General features: G+C 37.0%; 1 protein-coding gene across 1 annotated transcript in view; it reads left to right on the top strand.

The window, feature by feature from the left end:
• LOC107747718 (protein diaphanous homolog 3-like) overlaps positions 1 to 22,176 on the top strand; it is a gene marked incomplete at its 5' end in the record, with an annotated part of 198,992 nt that overhangs the window by 71,429 nt on the left and 105,387 nt on the right. The window contains 4 exons of the mRNA XM_016562315.1: positions 9,715 to 9,756; positions 12,604 to 12,699; positions 15,262 to 15,356; positions 18,227 to 18,328. Coding sequence (XP_016417801.1) covers positions 9,715 to 9,756; positions 12,604 to 12,699; positions 15,262 to 15,356; positions 18,227 to 18,328 — 335 coding nt within the window. The remainder of the gene's footprint in view (positions 1 to 9,714; positions 9,757 to 12,603; positions 12,700 to 15,261; positions 15,357 to 18,226; positions 18,329 to 22,176) is intronic.

Below are 22,176 nucleotides of genomic sequence, written 5' to 3'. Positions count from 1 at the left end.
CTCTAGGTTTTCAAAAGCCCTTTAAAATTAAATATGTACACAATTTGGATTAAATGAAAGTATAGTCAAATTTTTTAATTAGCATGTTTTTGTGTTTTGCTTTGGTACCGAAATTGGTACCGAGAACCATGGATTTTCACTGGTATTGGTACCGAATACTGAAATTTTGGTACCGTGACAACACTATTTCATATTATATTTTATATTGTATTATTTATTATATTTGTGGTTTATTGTTAAAAAAATATATACTTACTCAAATTCAGTTGTACCTTCTGCTGTATTTGTTTGCAAGCTATTTCATATTTCCATAATTTTCCTGAACAAACAGTGGGTGTCACTATGATGGCTTACCACTTTTACTGTTTTCCATGTCTGGTCTCATTAAAAATCATGTAGGAGCTACAAGTTCAGAGGGAGTCATAAGCATTTGTGATGAAAGACAGAGTTTAATGTGAGATCAGATTTCATGTGTGCTGATGTTAAAATTTTTAAAAGAAAATATACATACAATAATATAAATATACATGTGGAATATACATATAAATGGCCAACATATAAGAGATGCATGTTAGATATTTGGAGTATCTTTTGATTTTGTTGTCTTTTACATTTACATTACATTTAGTCATTTAGCAGACGCTTTTATCCAAAGCGACTTACAATTGGGGGATACATAAAGCGATTCTTCTTAAAGAGGCAAACAGACACAGGAAGTGGTTGTAATACCAAGTTTTTAGACATTGTTCAAATAAGTACAAGCTAGAAAGAGAAGGAATAAATAGAGAGAGAATTTTTTTAAATTTTTTATTTATTTATTTATTTTTTATGATGAAGTCAAGTAGCTTCGAAAGAGATGAGTTTTCAGCTGTCGCTTGAAAATTGTCAGGGATTCAGCATTCCAGATAGGGGTGGGAAGATCGTTCCACCAGCCAGGAGTGGTGAACGAGAATGTTCTGGAAAGTGATTTTGAGCCTCTCTGTGATGGTACCACGAGGCGTCGCTCACTAGCGGATCTCAGACTTCTGGAGGGGATGTAGATTCGTAGTAGTGAGTTGGAAGTAGGCGGGTGCTGAGTGTTGTGTTCACTTGTATAAAGCCCCGTTCACACCAAGAACGATAACCATAAAGAAAACGATATTAGCGTGCATACCAGCGAACGATATCGTCTGTTTATTCTAAGGGCACGCGCGGTTGCCGCTTTAAATTCTTGAGCTCGTTACAGCAGGATGGATTCTGATTGGCTGTCGATTTTTTATCGTTCATCAGCTGGAGAAAAATCGTGTTGAAAGTGATTCCAACGATATCGTTTCTCTTTGTCTTTATCGTTATAGTTGTGGTGTGGACTCTGCTATTCTTTAATATTGAGAACGATTTTTAGAACTATATCTTTATCGTTATCTTTATAGTTATCGTCCTTGGTGTGAACGGGCCTTAAGACTGACCAAATTTGTGTTTCTCTTCTTGCAGTTGAACTATTAAAAAGTTGTGTGCCCAGACAGCACCGCCCCTGCAATCCTCGCCTTAATAATGCAGTTTGATCTCGTGTTTTATCACAGCAGGGTGTGAAACTCAGAGTAGCTGTAAGACAGTGTGGCCCCTCACATTCTTTCCTTATTAATCAGCCTGTCAGACACTAACGCCCTGGTCGATGCAGTGACGGCCCACCAGAGTGGCCAGGGATTAAAACACTTCCACACACTCTCTCAGCACTCCGTCAACATGTTCCACAACGTTCCACAAGACCACCGCTGCTTCAGGGGCCGTCACACTGATGACTAATGGGTAATGAAGTCCTTAAGAACCCCTGGAGTGAGCACTGCTGTCATAACTCTCTCCTGAGTGATTGGACTACAACCCTTCAAGCATTTTATCTCTGCCTGTGAAGAATGGTTTGTTTCAAAGTCACTCATGCAGACATAGCTGGACATCTGAGGCTTTGACCTGATGTTGGCCATTTGCTTGCTGATTATTTTAATCAGCCGCAATCCAAAAAGTTAATTTATTATATTTATCTTAATTTTAGGGATGGGCAATATGCAGTGTTTTGGTTATTGTTTCTGCCACATGTAATGCAGTGGCCATTCCAACCACAGATATTCCACAGATTTTATAGAGGGTCAAAAAATTGTATACACAGCATTGGTTTGTCTAATAAGTTTACTTATATTTTTCAGGTTATGTAGGTTCTCTCTCATTCTCTCTGTATTTTTCATCGTCTCTTCAGCCCTCTAGATCTGTCTCCCTGCAGCTTTTTGTAGAGGAGGGATCATAGCTAAAGACCTTTCAGTGTTTCTGTGTCTCCCAGAAGCATTAGATACACCTCGCTAAGATGGTCACCAGGAAAAGTGCAGCCAAATGACTACCTCTGGCCATAGTCCATCAGCCGTTACGTAATCACTGGCATCCAATTAGGAGAGCTGCTATCAGGTAACATAATAACAGGCCAGAGTCTAACTAACAGAGACAGGGAAGAATCCCAAACAAATGACGAGAGCAACTGAGCTGCAGAGAAAGAAAACAATGCATAAGCTTGAAAGGCAGGTGTTAGAGGCATAGTTCTTTCTATAGCCTTTTTTCTCACTCTCACATTAGATGTGACACTATAGTTAACTTTTTTTTTTTTCTGAGACAATGCCGCTTAGTAGCCAGAAATAGCATATCAGGAAATAGTACAGAGAGATTTGTACAGAGAGATGAAACAAGAAGAAAAGGACACAACAAATTTGACATAACAGCTCATTATGAGCTATTCACATTATAATAGGGTATTGCAGATAGAATATGTCCTTTAGCATGATCTCATCTGTTTGTGTGTGTGTAAGAGAGAGATATCACTGGGATTCAGCCCATTTTCTTGATCGTTCACACATGCTCACTTTCATGAGTTATTTATGAAATTTAAAATGGACTTGCTTTATCAACACGCTCACATTCATTTGCTGTGTTTGGATGTGTGTGTTGAAATTAGCAGGCAGAATTACCTCTAAAGCCTTTAATCTGCTTTGGCTCTTTTGTGTCGGACCCCAGGGTGATAGCAGCAGGATGCTCCATTCTCACTGTCCGTTCACAGACAGAATAGACCCACACACATACAGTACTGATCCCACTCTTACACAAACACACTCATACTGTCTTCCTAAATGTGGCTCCAACTGTGTTCCCACTATTAGGCCACTATTATTTCACACCGCTTGCATATTTATTTTGGCTGCCATAACCATACAGTTTACAGTCTGCATACTTCCTCATAACGAGTGCTGTGCAGCTTCAGCTGTGAGCCTGTTTTTGCTGTTACAATTTTACCCTAAAAGAAAAAAGAAATTACACTTCCGTTTGTAATTTGGGGTTGGTAAGATTTAAAAAAATATATTTTAGAAAGAAGTCTCTTATGCTCACCAAGTCTGCATTTAGATTATCAAAAATACAACAAATTAAATAATTTAATTAATGAATTTAATACATTTATTCAGCAAGGAAGCATTAAATTGATTACAAGTGACATTAAAGACTTTTATAATGTTATAGAAGATTTCTACTTAAACTTTGTTCATCAAAAATCCTGGATAGAGAGAGAGAGAGAGAGGGAGAGAAAGTTTACACAAAAATAATAAACAGCACAAACGTTTTCAACATTGATCATAATAAATGTTTCTTGAGCAGCAAATCAGCATATTAGAATGATTTCTGAAGGATCGTGTAACACTGAAGACTGGAGTAATGATGCTGAAAATTGAGCTTTACCATCATATGAATAAACTGCATTTTATAATGTATTAAAATATAAGTTATAAGTTATAAAATATAAGTTATTTTCAATTGTAATAATGTCTCACAATATTACAGTTTTAATTTTTTTCAAATAAATGCAGCCCTAGTGAGCATAAGAGACATTTTTAAAAATCATTAAAATATATTATTGACCCAAAACCATTGAATAGTAGTGTATATACTTTTGACGTCTTTGTTTTTCTATTTTTTTGTTTCTTTAAACTTTTAACCACATTTTTGTTTCATTAAATATTTAAGCTCATCCCTCACTTCGGAATAATGGTACATTTCAGTCCAAGAATAATTGCTTTCCTTTTCACTGTGGTTCTATTGCTGCTTTAATTTTTTTTATAACTGTTGCGTTTTCAATCATGAGTGTCCATCTTAAGTGACAGTCACATCAAAGAGTGAGTGAGGTTTAAAGGAAGCCTTTTTGCTTTAGTAATCACAGAGAAATGAACGAGTGATGAGAAGAATGATCGTTCCAGCTGAAAGCGGTTGAGGTCATGTAAAGAAGAGATTGAAAGATCATTTGTTGCAAATATTGTACAAAGAGCTGTAGTACTACGAAACCGGTTGAAATGTGGGAAAAGAACCTAGTTTTTAGTAGACATGGAGGAATAATTTGTGTTCGATTTTTGTGTACGTTTTGTCAGGTCACCAGTAATTTAGTGTGAATTTCTGTATAGACTTATTTGTGATAATTACATTTCATTTTTCATTGTGTAGGTGGGGACAGTTTCGTCAGAGATGTGTGAGGTGTTTATGTGCACCTTTGTGTGTGTGTGTGCACAAAGCAAATGATAGAGTAGAGGTCAAAGAGGTTAGCAGGAGTCTTACCCAGCTGTTGATTAGTCAGAGAGGATCATGGGTAATGGAGCTTAGATTGATGTTGATGTTGAGTGATAAATGATGAACATGTGTGTTCTTTTGTGTGTGTGGAAGCAAACAGTGAGATTAGACAGTGAATTATCTACTTCTGATCACATACACCATAATAAAGTTTCTCTTTCTCTGTCTTAAAAGCTGAAGCTCAGCATCACCGTCCCCCTCCCCCTTCCTTATTTTCTATTTTCTAATATCCTTTTCTGTTTCCCTCTCTCTTTCTCTGTTTGCAGCAGTCTCGTAATAAAAGCAGCACAATTTATTTACAATTTGCTATGTGAGGCTCTTACATCAGCAGCGTAATGTAGCGGCTCGTTTAAAATACATTTGCAGCCACGACTTTATTTTGCAAAGATGATTTTTCATCCACGCTTCGTCCTTTCCCTTTTTGCAATGAAGAATTGATAATAGACCTGTTTTCCCTCTCATCCACTTATCTTGCACCCTGATGGAGAGAATGAAATAAAGGGGGAAAAACAGGATATGTTTCCTTTTTTCCCCCACTCTCTTTGTGTGTGTTTTTTGCATGTAGAATGTGCATTAACGCTGCAGAGAGAATTTTAGTCCTTTGAGTGAACACAGGGCTCTCGCAGGTGACACTTGCTTTTATTGGACTCTGCCATGGTAAGGCTTTTACTCCAAAACCATCTTCAACTTATTCACGAGAAGGCGTAGAAGAACATACTATATTTTAATTTTTATTTAATTTAAATTAGTTTTTTTATTTTTTTAAATAAATGACATAGTTGAATGACACATAGCTGACCTTTAGCTTTGGTTAATGTTTTATTTTTGTTTAAAAAAAATAGTTTGAGATCAATCAATAATTGGTGGACCCCTGCGGTACTACCGCAGACCCTCTGTTGAAGTGTACAGAAATGTGTAGAGATGCACTTGAAGTGCTGTTGTAGAAACAAGAAGGGGAAAAAAGATTCAAAAACAGGGAAATTTAACAAACAAATATTTCTGAACTCTGTTTTGCATATGCATATGGTTTTTGGATGTGTGTTTGACCTGATGTTTTTTCCCCCCTGTAGACTGAAGTTTATTTTGACAGCTTTCAGCATTTGAAGGTTTTTCTCACTCTGTCTGTCTTCTGTCTGGTATCCCAAGTCTCTCCTAATTCAGACCACAAACTGCATATCCTGTTTCACAGCTAAACTTTAAACTTGCCAAACAAGAACGGAGAGAAGTCTGCCTGGGGTGGACAGAGCAAGCAAATGAAAAGAGAGAAGGCAGGATAGTGTAAGGAGAAACAGAAACCCATGGATGACAGGTGGAGATGGGTGGATAGTGCACAAAGAATCCGAGTGAGATTGAGATGGATAAAGGAGGAGGAGAGTGTTTAATTAATGTTGGGTTTTCTGTAACATTACAGGCCTTTTCTATTGCCAGGTCCTTTGATGACTGTCTCCCTGCGGCCCGTCTTATTACCCGTACAAATCTCTACAAATACTGCAGCATTATTGGAAACGCACACAATCGGGTCTGCCAGCTCTGGCACCAAATCACCAATCATAAATATGCACTTTATCATGATAATCATTGCATGTCTCCTCATTTCATTTTATTTAATTTAAATTAGTTTTTTTATTTTTTTAAATAAATGACATAGTTGAATGACACATAGCTGACCTTTAGCTTTGGTTAATGTTTTATTTTTGTTTAAAAAAAATAGTTTGAGATCAATCAATAATTGGTGGACCCCTGCGGTACTACCGCAGACCCTCTGTTGAAGTGTACAGAAATGTGTAGAGATGCACTTGAAGTGCTGTTGTAGAAACAAGAAGGGGAAAAAAGATTCAAAAACAGGGAAATTTAACAAACAAATATTTCTGAACTCTGTTTTGCATATGCATATGGTTTTTGGATGTGTGTTTGACCTGATGTTTTTTCCCCCCTGTAGACTGAAGTTTATTTTGACAGCTTTCAGCATTTGAAGGTTTTTCTCACTCTGTCTGTCTTCTGTCTGGTATCCCAAGTCTCTCCTAATTCAGACCACAAACTGCATATCCTGTTTCACAGCTAAACTTTAAACTTGCCAAACAAGAACGGAGAGAAGTCTGCCTGGGGTGGACAGAGCAAGCAAATGAAAAGAGAGAAGGCAGGATAGTGTAAGGAGAAACAGAAACCCATGGATGACAGGTGGAGATGGGTGGATAGTGCACAAAGAATCCGAGTGAGATTGAGATGGATAAAGGAGGAGGAGAGTGTTTAATTAATGTTGGGTTTTCTGTAACATTACAGGCCTTTTCTATTGCCAGGTCTTTTGATGACTGTCTCCCTGCGGCCCGTCTTATTACCCGTACAAATCTCTACAAATACTGCAGCATTATTGGAAACGCACACAATCGGGTCTGCCAGCTCTGGCACCAAATCACCAATCATAAATATGCACTTTATCATGATAATCATTGCATGTCTCCTCATTTCATTTCCACAGATGGTTTAATCTCTTTTTAATGTGGGCTTTAGTGCGTATTCTTGAAAATGCCAGAGAGACATGTGCTGAGCATTCATGCGATTCACAGAGCCAGCAACTGTTACTAAAGTTTCTCATTTGTTATTTCAAAGTGCATGCTTGCTTTGTTGTTTTGCAGATGCTTTTGTCTAAAGTGACTTGCATATCAGAACTTAACACACTGAGGCACCCGTGCCTACTTTTATAGTTATTTTTCTGTGTGCGTCTAAGTTTGTTGGTCTGATTACTAATGTTTTCCTCCGTATGCTGACTGTGAGACAAAGATTGATGTGGGTAAAATGAGTGCTTTAGCTTGGCATCACAGTATTGACGCTGCAGTAACATTGCAGTAATGTTGTGGTATGATTAAGCAGCCCTTGATCAGACGGGCTGGAATACTGGAGGCTGTCTCATGGGCCCGACAGCCCATCCCTCATTCCCTTTCAATCCCTGTTTATTTCATCTCCCATTCTCTTTAAAACAACTCTGAGAGACATACAGCGAGAGAGGAAGATTTTGGGGGTGGGGAAGATGATAAAATGTAATTTTTCTAGATAATCATCAGTCCCATTCTTCTTCTCTTCTGTCTGAAAGCAGATTGTTATGCTATTTATTGAGAAGGCTATTGTGTGCCTGATTTGGTGAGGGAAGGAGGGAGGGTAGTTTGTCTAGGAGGTCAATTTCCCAAACCCAACCACACCAAACGTTCAAGAGAGCACTGCTTACTGCATACTGAACAGTATATACTAAATAATGTCTATATTGTGGAACAGTGCACAATAATATACAGTACATTTCATCAGTTGTAACCTTCATTGTTGTATGGTTATTTCACTCAGTAATGACTTTTTTTTTCTTAACATATTGAAATAATTTGTGAACTAATATATAAAATTTTTACTTTTAGATTTGTGCACTGGCCAAAAGATTTTATCCAAAGTGACTTAAAAGAATACATTTTTTATCTATGCATTCTCTGGAATTGAACCCACAACCTTGTCGTTGCTAACACCACTCTTTGCTGTTTGAGCTACAGGAATAGCTGTATATAAAAGAAAAATATATTAGTCAAGAAGACAAATTTAACGCATTGTTGGTCAATTTAAAGTATTGCATTATGGGATAGCACAGTTATAATTTTTTTTTAAACAATTTGTAAATATATAAAAGAAAAATACATTTTGTATTTATTTTAAAATAAAAATCTTAGTTGTCGAAACATATTAAGAAAATGTTTATCTTTAGAAGTATTAGTAGTCTGAACCTATTAATCAAGAAAGTGTTTGTAAATTAATAAATTATACATTTATTTATTTATTTTAAAACTCTTTAGATGTCTGATTATATTAGTCAAGAAATTAAGTACCGTGGATTGGGTTACTTTTCATCACACTGGACATGGAAGGTTTAACGCATTGCATTGTGGGATACCACTGTATACTCTGTTATACCTGGCACATCTTGGTAAGTTAAGTAGTTCATAGAGGTATTTTGTGCATGAAGAAACTTTGTAGTATGCACAGTAGTCATGCTCTATACTCCAGGGGTAGTATGCTAGTATGCTGTTTAGCACACAGCCTCTTTTTGTATATGAGATGCTTCATGATTGACCCTCTCATCTGCATCACTGCCTGTTCTTCATTAGATATATATAGTCCTTGTGACATTTGGAGACACCAAGTTAGACCAGTTAATGTCAGTTGCCCTTTCATTAGCGATCTAAATGTTAATTGATTAGGTTAATGACTTCCCACTACAAGTAAGTGGCAGGAATCACAGAATTGGCTTAGATCTGCAACATTGGCATTCTCGCTCCAACTTCGCTCACCAGGCAAACTACAAATCCATGTGCTCTTTCAAAGAGCTTTTAAGGATGTTTAGTGACTTTTGCTTGGCCTTTAATTTGCCCTTTAATATGATGACAGTGTAGTACATGGCATGTGAAAAATGACCTGTCTGAAAGACCTTTAAAGCGCTGTTCTTTGTCTACATCAAGATGTATTTGTCTGTTTAATATTAATCAGCTGTGCTTGTAAGTGAGGCAATATATAGTTCACTTTGGTGTAGCTGAATCTATAGATTTATGGACACACTTGATCACATTCACTGAACCCTATATCTGTACATCACAGGGCTGAAACGATCGGAAAAGAGCATATTGTCATGCATTTCATGTGCTTCATCTGTCAGTGTTTGAGTTGATCTTGGAGATCTGCATGTGATGTACAGGATATATCAGCCAATTTGTTCCAGTTACACAGAGAACATGAATCTTTAATGATCTTCCTCCGTCTTGCCAACTTATTACAATTAGTTCTTTAGTGTTTTACTTTGTCAAGTTTTAGCCATCCCACAATTCACCAAATCAAATTTGTCCGCTCCACAGTTTTAGCATAATTAACAATTAATTGTGGAATTTAATGAGAAATCACGTCTCTACTTTCTCTTGGTCTTCAGGCTCATTTTTCTGTTCCTGTCTCATTTTCTTTTGTTTTTCTGGCTCTCACTGTCTCTTTCTGTTGGCTGCTGTCTCTGATTCTGTTATTTGTATTCTTGTTCTGTTTCTATCTTCTCCATTCTCTCTCCGCTCACTAAAGTGTCTGAGGAGAGTGAACCTGTGGAAGAGCCACTCAATTACAGTAAGTGTGTGTGTGTGGGGAGTGAGTTTCTCTGCATGTGGCCCCTCCCTCATGATGACTCCACCCATTGGGTGTTTAAGAAAAAAGCAACCAGAGACAATCAATAAAATCTTTGATCAGCCATGCTCAATGGGGCTCTGAAACCTAGTGAGCTGCCTTGCTGTCTGCTTCCCTACATAGACAAACTACCTTCTAAGATGGCATCCTAACTTAAATGGGACCATCTCATATATACACATTACCATTTGGGGTCAGTAAGATTTAAAAAAATTTTTTTTTTTAAAGAAATTACCACTATTATTCAGTAAGAAACTGAATAAGTGACAGTAAAGATAGTCTTTCTTTTTAACTTTTTATTAATCACAATTTCGATAAAAGCAGTACAACTGTTTTTAACGTTGATAATGATCATCAAATCAGCATGTTAGAATGATTTCTGAAGGATCATGTGACACTGAAGACTGGAGTAATGATGCTGAAAATTCAGCTTTACCATCACAGGAATAAATTACATTTTATATCAAATATCAAATTTGGAAAATGGTAATAATATTTCACAATATTACAGTTTTTTCTGTATTTTTGATCAAACAGCTGCAGTCTTGGTGAGCATAAAATACTTTTTCTTTTTTTTTTTCAAAAAACTTATTTTCCAAAATCTTACCAACCTCAAACTTTCTGAACATTCTGGAATTGTCTTTTCTGATAATACATGTACTGTTGCCTTAGATTGACCAAAAGGTGTCACTTCTGGCCTGTCGTCGGTGCGCCTATGGTGCTATGCAGTGCAGTCTACAGTAGGTACAGTAGGCAGCTCACTAGGTTGGAACACAGCTAGTGACTGTATAACCTGTGTGGAGCTTGTAGGATATTGTGTAGTCACTGCCATCTCTATGTGTGAGTGTATAAGGCAGGCTCATGCTGTTATGGTATAGCTATGCATCTGGGTTAGCTGTTTGTGTGAATAGGGTTTTTTTCCCGTAGATTAACCCTGTTCCTGTGTTTTTCGACTCTGTATCCAGACAGCCATGTTAATTAGTGCACAAGACAATTATGCACTTCTCTCCGGAGCCCTGTGTTTACTTCTCTTAATCTGGTGTTTTAAATAATTAAACTTGTATTGAAACCCCCTGCTTTCCATCTGCTCCTCTCCTCATCTCTTTTCTCTTTTTTTTTCTCCATCTCTCATTATCTCTCTTCTGAGATCTGAAGAGGGAGCTGTTTAACCTGTTAGTCAGTGACCTCTGCATTGCCTTCAGTTTTATTTGTTTAAAAGCCACACGAAAGAGAGAGATAATCTCTCAAAAGATAATATCAAAAATATTTAGCTCCCTTCCTAAAATCTCCATGCAAAGCAAGCTAAATGCATACAGTTGAAACGGTGTGTGTGTGCACAGGACAGAGAGAGTGTGACCCCATTTACTACAGTCATCACAGCTCTGTGGCTCTAATCTCATTCTTCACAGCTGTCTTGCAAAAGACCAATCCCCTTACTCTCTCAGCATGACCATTACACACTCATTGACTCTGCCTCAAAACCTAATGAGCTACCTAGACAGTATTTTTTGGACATGTTCAAATTGAAACTACCTACCTGGACAGGATTTTTGGACATTGAAATCAAGTTCAAGTGAATTCTGCCTACTTAACGTTTTAGGTCATCATAAACAAATTTAAATTAAAGCTACCTAGACAGTGTTTTAAGCATCATAGACATGTCCAAACTGAAGCTACCTACCTAGAAAGCTTTTTTTGGGCGTCATTGACGAGTTCAATTGAAACTACCTACCTAGAGCGCATTTTTTCGCACCATAGACATGTTCAAGTTGAATCTACGTACTTAGACAGCATTTTTGGGCATCATAGACAAGTTTATATTTAAGATACACCGGCCCGGTTTCACAAACGGGGCTTACCTTAAGCCAGGACTAGGCCTTAGTTAAATTAAGATATTTAAGTAACTTTTACAAAAATGCCAAATCACCAACTGAGAAAGTTAGTCGCAAAAGAGCGACCAGTGGGAAGAATGAGTCTGGAGCCCTGCATTTCTTGAGCATTATGTACGGTGGACCAGTAGTGCACAACACAATGACAATCAAAAAAGCAAATACAAGTTAACAACAACGCGGAATCAAGCCACAGCACAATAGAAAAGACAACACAACGGAAATACTCCCGCTCTCTTTCTTGACCACTATAGAAGATGTGTTAAAGCTATAAGTATAAGCTATATTATACCAGAGGTAATGATCTAACGAAATCCAAATTTTGGACATTTTACTGTTTACTGTCCATTGTGTTGCGGCTTGTTTCTGTTTTGTTGTGCTAATTTCATTGTGTTGTGACTTGTTTCCATTGTGTTGTGCCAATTTTATTGTGTTGTGCTGATTTTGTTGTTGTGCACTACTGGTCCACTGTAATTATGGGTGCTTGAAAGTCTACTATTTTCCATTCAGCACACATTACATCACTCTCCTCCTCTCTCATCAACAGACAAACATGTTTACACAATGCCATCCTGCTCATCATCTGACCCCAAGAGGTCAACATATCACAGAACCCGCGGGTCCTTATTAAATGCATTTTCCTTAAGGCTTTGCTCTTTAATTATTCAGTGTTTTCTGTTCAGTGGTGTTTAAGATGAAATGCTAGTTTCTTTCTCACATGTGATTGACAGTGATGGTGAAAAATTAAGCAAGGACTAATGTGTTCCCACTGCTGTAGTCCAATAGAATGCTTCATACTCTGTGTCAGTTCTTTGCTCGTTCAAACTGGTGTTTTTGGACATGGTTTTCTGCATGCATGTACTTGGGTGTGATAATAAATTGTGATGATGATGATTTTCAGCTCGACGAGAAGATGAGGACCTGGAGGGGAAGAAATCCATCAAAAAGAGGGTCAAAGAACTGAAAGTGCTGGACCCGAAGATAGCACAGAACCTCTGTAAGTATTATCCCGTAATCTTTTCCCACACCATTTAGATTTTTGTTTTTGTTTAATGTTATTTTACTTAATTTTGTTTTATTTGGTTTGGTAAACAAGGTTTTTTGTTTTATTTATTTATTTGTTTATTTATTTATTGCAAAGTTTTGTTTTGTTTGATTTTGTTGTTTTAGTTAATTTTTTTTATTTTAAACTTTAGCTAGGTTAAAGGGGGTCAACAAACTTGCACTTCTGTCTAAAAAATGTAACAGTCATGGCATGAGATACACACAAAATATAGCAAGATCCAATAACACCGATGTGACCCATGCGCATAGACCAGGGTTCATCAATTAGTTTTCACCGCGGGCCGAATTCTGCCAACAATACCAAGCCAAGGGCCACTGACCTATTATATATATATATATATATAATTATCATTATTACAATTATTATATTATTGTTGCTTTTGTTAAAATAATCACAAGATGAATATTCAGATTTTTTCCCCATTAGTCTGTTATGAACAATTATGAACATTTTTGCATTTAGATACAGAAGAACTTTGCCTGTTTAATATTAATAACAAATGAACAAACAAAAAAATCTGGATCGCCATGTCTGCCATGCAAATCAACTGTTCCTGCTCATCTCCAGCCTGGATCTCTTCTCTCCACTATCCCTAATTGCAGATTCAATTATTAGATTTGTCAGTATTAATATTTTTTTACTTATATTTTTTTGGGGGGATCAAACTGTAACACCATGTGTCCCAACCAGACACGACGCGATAAAAAGTATCTTTTCCATGTCGTTTTTGTTCTAACCACCCACGACAGCGACACGTGACAATAAGCGATATGGGATTATATATATATATATATATAGAGCTGTGTCTCATTTAGAAGGCTGCGCCCTCCGGAGGTCGCATTCGAAGGCTGCATACGTCATCGAGGCTGTCTCCTTTCAGAAAAGCAAGTAGGGCACTCCGAATGCGACCTTCGAATGCCCTTGTAGTTTTTGTCCTAACCACCCGCGACAGCGACAATAAGCGACATGGGATTCTATTTTAGGAACGGTTTTTATTTTCTGCGACTTCGCGGCAGGAACAACATACAAAATATGACAGTGATAATATCAGGTAATGATTATGTGCTTTATTCAATGTTAAAAGTGTCTAATGTGAGTTTGAATATTATTTTGCGCTTTCTTTATAGCCATAGTGAAAGCAACAATATATATTTTACCTCAGATCTTGAAAATAAATTAAAGCAAACTTGTACGTTAAAACAGTGAACTCACTGCGAACCAACACGTGTATTCCATAACAAAGATATCAGTCAGTCACTCACTCAAAACTGTTCAGTCCATTCACATTTGAATCTTCTTTTCCTTGTCCACTTTTCTTTCTACACACTCGCCATGTTTTTGCTGTCACATTGAATCTACACTGGATGCGACAAAGCATTGCAAATCATTTGAACGTTGTGTCAGTACATTATAAATAGAATGAGTCAGCAGTTTACTTTCGTGGATTTGGAGTTCTATTGTATTTTATTGCGCCGCGCCGCTTGCATCCGGTGTAGACACGACGTAAGTTAATGTAGCTTTCTGATGCTGCGTTTGAATATTCATGCCACATTATTTGAAATTAGCGTGGGCCGCCTATTGAGGAACCCTGGCATCGACCAACAATGACAAACATAGTGCAGATGAGCTGAAAAAATACTGTAATGTTTTAGACTTGTCTTTTCTCTTTCATTTTTGATGATTTTTGTTTTTGTTTTGAAAACAATATTAAAAAGTTATTTCCATACTGCTTTTTCTGTATAGAAAGGTATGCGGATCAAAACAAGTTTTCAGGTGTCCTTTTTTTCCTCATGTCCTTACTTCTCTTTCTTTCTCAGAACCTTGAAGTATACAATAACACCTGTCTTGTGCTGTTATATGCAATATCTTGTCTCTCTCTTCCTCTTTCGCACACACTTCTCTTTGCACCTGTTTTTTAAACTTTTAAACCGCTTTTCCCTTCTCTTCCTTTTCTCTTTATCTGTCTTTCATTTGCATGTATTTACACTAATTCATTTGTCTGAGTGTCTCTGTGGCAATAAGCAGAGTTCTGTAATAAAAGGGAAAGGGAGAAATGTAATGTTTCGGTCCCAGCTGAACACCCCGGCAGTCAGATCACTGTCCCTCACCCTTTTCTGTCATTCACTAACTCATTCTCTCACCTTCCCTTTATTGCCGTTCTTCTGAAATCGGATTTTAGCTCAGGAATTGTGAGTATTTGTGACAAAAGCAGGCAGAGCTGAAAACCCTGCTGTCTTGATATATGAATGTTATCTTGATACTGCTGAAGTTCTCGTCTGGCCCTCGTCTCAACTAGTTGAAGTAAGTTTCAAATGCAGAAGACATCAAGCTCATTCATTCTTTTTTTTATCAGATATTATCACCATGCAGTGGACACAAACATGCACACAAAACAAAAGAGCGTGTGTGGCCTGTTGATGAATTACTGCAGGGAGATCTTGATGCAAACTCTCTCTCTCTCTCTCTCTCTCTCTCTCTCTCTCAAACCTTTAGCCATTTTCCTGGGGTCATTCCGTATGCCCTACGAGGAGATCAGGAGAATTATTTTAGAGGTGGACGAGGATCAGCTGACTGAGCCCATGATCCAGGTAACATCACCTCTCATCACCATTCATGACCTTTCAAGCATGCCCATGTTCAAAGAATACTGCCTCAAATGTGAGGAATTCAGGGTGCATTTTTCAGCAGCCTGGTTAACGGATTGCACACACATGTAATGGGCTGCTTGTACAGTATAACTGATACTTGGTAACCAGGCCAGGTATTCTGAATACCGTTTATTCTGAATACTGTGAATGGTAGAAATGAAAGGTTTTCTCCCTTTGTATATATATATATATACGTGTATATATATATATATATATATAGTGTTTTTTATTTCTTGTTTTAATTTACTTACTCTCCTTGTCTCTTCTTTATTTCTTCATTTTTTTGGAACTTCATGGATGTAAACCAAACAAATGACGCATGCTAAAAAAGCCTGGCACCAGCGCAATTAAACCGCTTCACACTATGCAATACTTGAGTTAAAATAAGTCTCATATCAGTAAGTAGCGATAGTTTGAATTCTATGTAAAATAGCATATGTTCGCACACCTGTGATAGCGTGAATGACCACTGACCACACATCACTTCTACAGTAATTGTGCTTTGTTGCTGAGCAACCAACAAGTAACACAGTGCTTACACCGGACACATGCAGTGTGCACATCAGAACTAATTTGCTGCCATTATAATCAAGGAAACTATCTACACTAGAAGCACCTGACTGAGTCAATACACACTATTGATTTTTATAAATCGCATTATAGAAATACTGCACAGCAGCATAGCAGAATCTGATGGTTAGCACATTTCTACTGTTGCGTGGTTTAAATGCATATATTTCATTTTTGTGTTTATACATTAAACATTCTCTCTCCCTTTGATTTTCCCCTGCTTTTTATCATCCAGCACTGATGTCAGGCTCAGCTTTATGTATTCTTCAGTAGCTCAGTGCACAGCAGGTTCTCATTCACTATTATAGTTTTAAAATATCCACTACTTTAGATCCATAACAGAGCTTTGTTATTTTATACTGCTTAACACTTAAAAGCAGCCTCATGTTTATCTAAATGACTGAGATGGGAACAACAGAAATAGCCATCTGCATCTGTGCTTTATATTTCGTTTTGGTGGTGACATAGATGAATGTGGCCATCCGTCTACTAGGCTCATGTCTATGTGCACTAATGAAGTGGCCATTTGGAGATGAGTTGGACAAGTTCATATATATGGTATATGAAGCTTTTAAGTTTTTCCTTCTGAAGTCAGAGGCTCGAGAGCAGGTGCTTTATTTTCTGACTCTACAAATAAAACATGTTTGAAATCCCACAGATAAGCAGTTAATTAAAAGTGGATTTATATTGCAGTACTTTATGACAATACCTATGAGTTACAGATTCGACTTGGAAAAATAACAAGATCGCAATATGTTAATAAATGAGAATTGCTGGAGATCCATATATATCTGCAATTTAATGATTTTGTGGAGAGTGACAAGGGTACATGAGAGTTTGAGAGAACACACGCTGTGGATAGACATGTTCACATGATTGCATGCATGAAACTGATTAAATTGCTGCTAAAACGATCATTTATTTATTTATTTTTAGTCTTTTCATTTTATAAGATAGATTTAGTGGAGATTGACAACTGATAAGAGGAAAGAGACACTTGAATGGGATAACGAAACATCACAATTCTACCAGTGCTTTTAGATAAAACCGTGAAACTGTTTTAGCCTAATGGTGTCAATTCCTTTCCCAACTCTTTTACAACTTTCTTTGAAAAGTACAATAGAACATCGGTGGACTTCCAATGTGTAATCTTAAGTGCAGTTCTATAACTCTAGAATTTGGCCAAAATCATAATAGCTGAAATGCACTACACAACTTTTAAAATTTGAACAGATTTTATAAAACAAGACATCATACATTTGTGATTTTGTAAACAGAGGAAAAACTGGGCATCATACACTAAACGACTGAGGATGACACACTACCAGACGTTCAAGACATTCCGAACACAGCAAACTCACAAAGAAACATGCTTTGTTGCTAGGAGATGCGTGACAAATGAAAACAATATGGTTTCTAAAATCAGCTCGAAATATCAATCATGTTTGATATCACTGACTGGATGAAATCATAGTCTGAATCTAAAAAAATCAGTTCATCTGTGACCATCAAACACTATGTAGTTTTCTATGAAATTTGTCAAATTAAAATCTGCAGACTGGCTCTGACTTTCAGCAACTAGCATCAACTCGTCCAGACAAGAAATAGAAGTGCTAGCAAAACAAGTGCTAGCATTATTATTATTTTTAAAAAATAAAATAAACTGTATGAACTGCAAGCTAAATGCTAGTATTGCTATTTTTAATCAAAGTAAATAAATAAAAACTGTAAATATCATTAAAAATATCTAACAAATGATAGCATTTCTATTATTTTAATAAAATGAGATAATGGTATATATTGCAATATAGTTATTACAAAACTGCTAGTAATGTTTTTAAATAAACTGTTTTTAAATAAATAAAATAATCTGAATCAAAATACGCTTATTGCAAACTAAATGCTAGCATTTCTATTTATTTTTATTTTTTTTAATAAAATTAATTAAACTGTATGAATCCCAATAGGGTTACTGAGATCACAGGTCTGCTCAAGTGTCGTTTTGGTCTTGAGCAAGATGCTTAACCTCGGAGTTCTCCAGGGTGATATATCATGCCTTCAATTAGTCTAGTGTGTCATTAAACACCAGAGAGTCGATTTAGATGAGGATCTCCACTAAATTGCTAGACACTAACTAAACCAGCAACAATTAGATCGCAGGTTAAAGTTGAACTGCTAATTGAATGAATGTAGCACACATTCTTTGTAACACAAGTTCTTTGTTTTGTTCTCCCCCCCAGAATCTCGTGAAGTACCTGCCTGATCAGGAGCAGCTGAACGCACTGGTCAAGTACAAGAGCGAATATGCCAACCTCTCTGAACCGGAGCAGTTTGGAGTAGTGGTAATTCCACACACACACACCGTCTGTGTTGCTGGCACTGTATACATGATTAGTGACGCGTCCAGTTAGAAGTCATCAATCACTCTTTATTTAAACTTTTCTAAGATCAATGTTGTGTCTGTCCCTCTACACAAGATTTATTCTCTTAAATTGAAACAGATATCATCTTCTTGTCACAAACAAAACAACTACATATTTTACGACCCAAGATGTGTACTGTGACTCTGAACAGAGAAAGAATTACTGTTATTCTCTAATGGAAAATGCATATGGTAGACCTGACACATATTAACACAGTTTTAACTCAGCTGTCTTTACTGTTTCCTCTGTAGTTAGTAAAACAGATCTTGCTCAAGCTCTTAGTGAATAAGGTTTTAAATTATAAATTGATGTTTCACACAAGTACCAAGCTGTTTTCTGGTTGAGCCAGAGTAATGTTTTAAAAGTGCCAGTGTTTACACTTTTTGGAGGAAAACTAAACTTATAGTTGTCTCAAGCACATTGGAACTGACATAGGAAAAAGCAGTGTTTCCTCCATGGCTCTTTTGTTGCTGAATCTCTAGCACCAAAGCAAACAGAATTATATTTGCCCAGATTATGGTTTAGCAGTCTGAACTGTGATTTAAATAGAAATTGCCAATATATCTGTACCATAGAAACTTTTTTAATCTGTCAATTAATTGCGTGAATCTCCCCTATTTGTACATTTAAATTACATTTGTCATCATCTAACATGCACACTAATTAAATAACACTAATAATCAGCCATAACATGAAAATAATTGTCTGAATATCAGTATATTTATGATGTCAGTGCACCCTTAATTGATTTACCAAATTGTTAACAGTTATGATTACCAAATTGTTTCCTCAATACCAATTAAAATCAGTTTGATGAATCCTTTGCTAAATGAACTTGCTAGATCACTGATTAGCTACTGAATCAGCATCTGACTGAGAGTTATCATTACTTTCCGTGATGTCCATCTTGATATGAAGCAATTTTTTTTTTAACATAGTTTAGAGAGTTTTTTACCAGAATAAAAAAAAAACACTCATATCAGCTGTAACTTTATGGTCCTCTGTGCTGTGTTTTAGGTATCACTGTAGGATAGAGTTGAATTTTAATAGTCATTTTTCCTATGTAATATGTTCAGGAGTTGTCATTTGACATGGTAATGAAGGCTTTTCTCATATTTGATTGTTTCTGACAACCCATCTCTGAATGTGTGATATCAGATTCAGAGCTTTTCTCAACTCTGTCAAGATGTGTGAAATTTAGGTTTAAAAGATTGTCAGACTCCAATTCACATGAAATTGTGTCTTTTGCCCCCGTTTGGATTTGTCATGATTTAAATACATGCTGCTCACCACTGAATAATTGATCAATCAGTCCGCTCAATCGCCAAGGGCACAGTTCAGCGGCTGACCCTGCTAGAGATTCCCATATTAATTATCGTGTTTGTGAACATGTGCTAGCTTCTAACAGGTTCACCTCCCATTAGGGATGGGTATCGTTAAGGTTTTAACGGTATTACTACTCTTACCGATACTGCTTATCGATTCGGTACTTTAACGGTATTCTTATCAGTACTTTTTGTTTTATATATATATTAGGGCTGAACGATTAATTGCATTTGCGATAATATCACGATATGAGAACGCGATTTTTCAATCGCAGAGGCTGCGATTACACTCGGTCACGTGACACGCGAGACGTTAAGTTTGGGTTTTAGGGAGGAGCGAATGCGCACCGCTGTGAAGGGAAAGAAGTTACGAAACAAAACGCAGCTAGTTTTTAATAGCTTTACCTCATGTCTTCTTTTGTATAATCCTTAGAAGCCAAAATCGAAATAAAAAAAATAAAATTAGCTTAATAAAACTGCCATAGGCCTAAAGTGTAAGCAGATGTTTGAATGTTTAGTTCTTTCTTCTATCATAATTAAACAGGGCTTTCATGTTGCGTGTGCTGAAGCTCCTCCGCGTGGGCGCGATCTCGCTTCTGAATTGCGAATAGCAAAAATGCATCATAGACAAATGTTTGAAAAACAGCTGGCGACTCTGGTGAGATAGAATTTGCAAGATAATGTATATATAGCAATAATAAATGTATGTGTGTTTTATTAATTTCTCCAGTACCGATAGCAGAACCGTTAACGTCAGAGCTTATCGATACTCCGGTCTTTCATAATTTAGCCCCGGGATCGATTAAATACCGGGTTTCGGTACCCATCCCTACCCCCCATTGTCTTAGGCTCATTACACTTGACTTTTTAAGACAACTAGGATGCTGGAATTTTGTGAGAAATGATAGGAAGTAAAAGAAAGGCACAAGGGAGTCGCTTCATGCAGCAGAGCGGCCTCTCGTTGTGTTTGGTGTGTTTATTATATAATGAGGGATATGAAACTGTGGTTTATGCATGCATGGGCAGCAGGAAATGATGCATTTGCAGTTTAGAGAACTATCCAGTTCAAAGGGAATTCTTAATCTCCCATAGTGCCATTGCAAGCAATTGTGTACTCTGTTCTTTTCTGGAGCCAGAACTTTGAACCCTTTGTTTGCTGCCTGCTAAGTGGACCATAAAATATAGCATGCGACTGTCAGGACCTTAAGATCATATAGAGTGATTGTGTGTAAGCGTGTGCATGTGGTGTTTTTATCCATATGTGACACTTTTATTTCAGCCATCTGCTTTGTTTCACTGAATAAATGTTTTTAATGGCTGCATGCGGTATTTTTAGCTCCTGATAAACTGTTTCACTTTAGTCAGGTGAAGCTGAGCGTAAAGAATTACACCTCTTACCAGAAAACTCTCAGAGAAGAGAAATCATCTGTTACCATAGCAACAGCCCCCCCCCCCTTTTTTAACAGGACTTAGTTCAAGGTGCACAAAAAGAAAAAGTTTAAATCAGGCAAACTAACTCAGCCAGACAATAGAGGCAGAAAGACGAAACAGTTGTGTGTGTCCTGTTCCCCATCGAGTCTTCCAGCAGGCCATATACACTAGAGACGTAGCAAGTGTGTTCAGGGTCTACTGGGACACGCACACACATTGAAATGCTTCTGTTGTTCAGCAGGCACTCTGGGTGGTTGTGAGAAATGATGATTTAGCTTCCTGATAAGGAATAATACTTGAATGACTTGAAAAGTTGTTCCCCTCTGAATACTGTCACATGCTGAGTGGTAGGCAGCACGGTGTTACCTCCACTCCCGTCTGCAGATGCATTTGAATTTAAACTTTAAAGAGTGATTTGAATGTCTTACCTTGAGGACTCTGCGCAGTAAAGTTTAGCTGGTATCATGGTGTTTTCTTTATGGGTGGATGGATTTGAATTGGTTTCATGTACTTTTTGAACAACACATGTATGTAAGGGTGTATTCACACCAGGAAAGTCCGCTAGTTCACTTGCTTTGGTCCGAACCAAATACAATGTTGATTTTTTTTTTTGTTTGGTGCAGTTCGCTTTCACACTGCCTTTTTTTGCAAGTGAACAAGAAATTGTAAACAAAACCACACGTGTGCCAAGGTCATCATTCATTGGACAGAAATTCTCAAGCAGGGAAAAACGGGAAGTGCAAAAACAGGCTAATCATGGAGATCTTTCATAGTGCAATTTTTATTCTTTTACTGATTTAGTGTTAGATACTAACGCAAAGTGAAGAAACTTATGAGCATCATATGAGACAATGTCATACGATGTTGTAATTACGGCTTGCCGAAAATAAAATCTATAGATATAAAATACTTAAAGCATATCACAATGTTAGTTTAAACATTTAACCTATATAAATGTGCGCTATTAGGTGCATATCCAATCGTTTGTGCGGAGAGTGGAAGCTGAAGCGC

This window comes from Sinocyclocheilus rhinocerous, unplaced genomic scaffold (assembly GCF_001515625.1).
Source record: "Sinocyclocheilus rhinocerous isolate Xijiao unplaced genomic scaffold, SAMN03320098_v1.1 scaffold4546, whole genome shotgun sequence".
Lineage (NCBI taxonomy): Eukaryota > Metazoa > Chordata > Actinopteri > Cypriniformes > Cyprinidae > Sinocyclocheilus > Sinocyclocheilus rhinocerous.
The sequence above is the reverse complement of the archived record's forward strand: the minus strand, read 5'-3'. Positions and strand labels throughout refer to the sequence as shown.